This window comes from Corylus avellana, chromosome 7 (genome assembly GCF_965113065.1).
Source record: "Corylus avellana chromosome 7, dhCorAvel1.hap1.2, whole genome shotgun sequence".
Lineage (NCBI taxonomy): Eukaryota > Viridiplantae > Streptophyta > Magnoliopsida > Fagales > Betulaceae > Corylus > Corylus avellana.
The window spans coordinates 6965924-6968926 of NC_142496.1; the positions used below are offsets into that span (position 1 = coordinate 6965924).

Genomic DNA, 3003 nt, shown 5'->3' on the forward strand with positions numbered 1-3003 from the left:
TCTTCCGCTACTTATTTCCTATTTTTGTGTATTTGTTGAGTTTGGAACATATTTCAGTGTCAATGCAGAGGGATGGGATGGATGGGTAATCACCCTCCATTTATATTAATAATTTTTTTTATTAAAGAGGACTACCATGTTACAGAATTGGGATCCAGTTCATTTCTCATCTCAAAAAAGTGAAAAAGATAAAAATACTCTTTTAATATAATTATTTAGATATTATTCAGTTCATTGATAATTCTCTTCTCATGTTACAACTAATCAAAAAATGACACATGTCCCATTTAATAAAAAGTTTTAGGTGGTTCGGACTCTCTCTAGCAGAATTTTTTTTATATTTATATTTATATTACTTATTTAAAATCCATTTGATAACGGTTAGAAAATAAATTCATAAAATTTAATCGGTATAAGGAATTTTTATAAAAACTGATACCTTTAAAAAAAAAAAAAAAAAAAAAGAAAAAGAAAGAAGAAAAACAAAGGAGAAGATCTCGAAGCGATGTCGTTTGGGCTCATTTTCTAAATAGCACTAGTGTTTTAAGTTTCCCTCTGATCTGTCTCGAACTCGAACCCCTTCTCTTCCAGAACCCTCTCCCGCTTCCTCAGTCTCTAGGGTTTTCACTGACTCTCTTCCTCCCACACACGCACACCACTATCAAACCCCCATTTCCATTTTCACTTTCATCGAAACTCTCCCTCATATTTACAATCTCTCTGTCTCTTTCTCTCTTTAAGGTTAGGGTTAGGGTTTTCGAAGCCTCAGCCCCCGATCGTCGCCATATACAATGGCGTCCCCTTCCGTTTCTCTCCCCAGGGTATCCTCCAAGACGGAGTCGTATGTGGACAACAAGCGCAAGGAGGACATCCGGCAAGCTAACATTGTGGCGGCACGCGCCGTCGCCGAGGCCGTCCGCACCAGCCTGGGTCCCCGGGGCATGGACAAGATGATCTCCACGGCCTCTGGCGAGGTCATCATCACCAACGACGGCGCCACCATCCTCAACAAGATGGAGGTCCTCCAGCCCGCCGCCAAGATGCTCGTCGAGCTCTCCAAGTCCCAGGACTCCGCCGCTGGTGACGGCACCACCACTGTTGTTGTTATCGCGGGCGCACTCCTCCGTCACTGCCTCTCCCTGTTGTCCCACGGCATCCACCCGACTGTCATCTCTGACTCCCTCCACAAGGCAGCCACCAAGGCCGTCGAGGTTCTCTCGGCGATGGCTGTCCCCGTCGAGCTCTCCGACCGCGACTCTCTCGTCAAGTCTGCCAGCACCTCCCTCAACAGCAAGGTTGTCAGCCAATACTCCACTCTTCTCGCTCCGCTCGCTGTCGACGCTGTCCTCTCCGTCGTCGACCCGGCCAAGCCCGATATCGTGGACCTCCGGGACGTCAAGATCGTCAAGAAGCTCGGCGGCACCGTTGACGATACCGAGCTCGTCAAAGGCCTCGTCTTCGACAAAAAAGTGAGCCACGCTTCCGGAGGGCTCACCCGGGTGGAGAACGCCAAGATTGCGGTCATCCAGTTCCAGATTTCACCGCCGAAAACTGATATCGAGCAGAGTATCGTCGTTTCGGATTATGCCCAGATGGATCGGATACTTAAGGAGGAGAGGCAGTACATTCTGGGAATGATTAAGAAGATCAAGGCGACTGGGTGCAATGTCTTGTTGATCCAGAAAAGCATTTTGCGCGACGCCGTGACCGATTTGTCGCTGCATTATCTCGCCAAGGCGAAGATTTTGGTGGTCAAGGATGTGGAGCGTGACGAGATTGAGTTTATCACCAAGACTTTGAATTGTTTGCCCATTGCAAACATTGAGCATTTCCGGGTCGAGAAATTGGGGTATGCGGATCTTGTTGAGGAGACTACTGTTGGGGATGGGAAGATTGTGAAGATTACGGGGATTAAGGACATGGGTCGGACCACCACGGTGCTGGTTCGTGGGTCGAACCAGCTGGTGCTTGATGAGGCGGAGAGGAGCTTGCACGACGCTCTGTGTGTGGTTAGGTGCTTGGTGAATAAGCGGTTTTTGATTGCAGGTGGCGGGGCTCCAGAGATTGAGCTGTCGAGGCAGTTGGGTGCTTGGGCAAAGGTGCTGCACGGGATGGAGGGTTATTGTGTTCGGTCGTTTGCCGAGGCGCTTGAAGTGATTCCCTATACATTGGCTGAGAATGCCGGGTTGAATCCGATTGCCATTGTGACGGAGCTGAGGAACCGGCATGCGCAGGGGGAGATCAATGCTGGGATTAATGTGAGGAAGGGGCAGATTACTAATATCTTGGAGGAGAATGTGGTGCAGCCGCTGCTTGTGAGCACGAGTGCGATCACCCTGGCGACGGAGTGCGTGAGGATGATCTTGAAGATCGATGACATTGTCACTGTGAGGTAGTTCAGCTTGGAATATGAACAGCTTTGGAGGGAAGATGGTTGGTCTTGTTATCTTTTGCTATTGCGTGCTATTTTAGCTTGTGGTATGTGTTCGATTAGATTCTTATGTTAAAGAATTTTGATATGTTTTTGTTGCTGACTTTTTCCTTGAATTTGGATGTTGTTTGATGTCTTGTGGAGACGTTTTTGGTCTTTTATGTTTTCTATGAAAGTTTTACTTATCAAAAAAAAAGAGTTGGTAATCTAGTTTTGTTGGATACGGATTTGCATAGTTGGCAATGCATATCTGACTCTGTTTTACATTGAAATGCAACATAGTTATGGTATTCGGAAGTCAGACATTGATGTATTGAGAAGGTCATCATTGGCCTCAATCTTCAGTCGTTTTGACTTGGCCTTTCTCTTCTTTCTAGTTGGATGCTCTTCATTTAATTTCTAGTTCTGGCATTGAAAATTCAGCTGCGTTCATATGATAAGATATTTATTTTATCCTTTTTCAGAATTCATGATTTTCTTATGTTTATGTTCTTTTTCTAGCTAGCTAGGTGTTTTCTCTTGTATACTTTCTGTGTATCTTGAGGCATCTTACACTTTTAATGTTATTTCGA

At 45.8% G+C, this 3003-nt stretch overlaps 1 protein-coding gene across 1 annotated transcript; it reads left to right on the forward strand.

The window, feature by feature from the left end:
- The first annotated feature begins 704 nt into the window (after positions 1-704).
- Positions 705-2578, forward strand: LOC132184665 (TCP-1/cpn60 chaperonin family protein). Its single transcript, XM_059598382.2, has one exon. It carries the CDS (start codon positions 792-794, stop codon positions 2394-2396), a length of 1605 nt encoding a protein of 534 aa, XP_059454365.1. The 5' UTR covers positions 705-791; the 3' UTR covers positions 2397-2578.
- Positions 2579-3003: the final 425 nt, after the last annotated feature.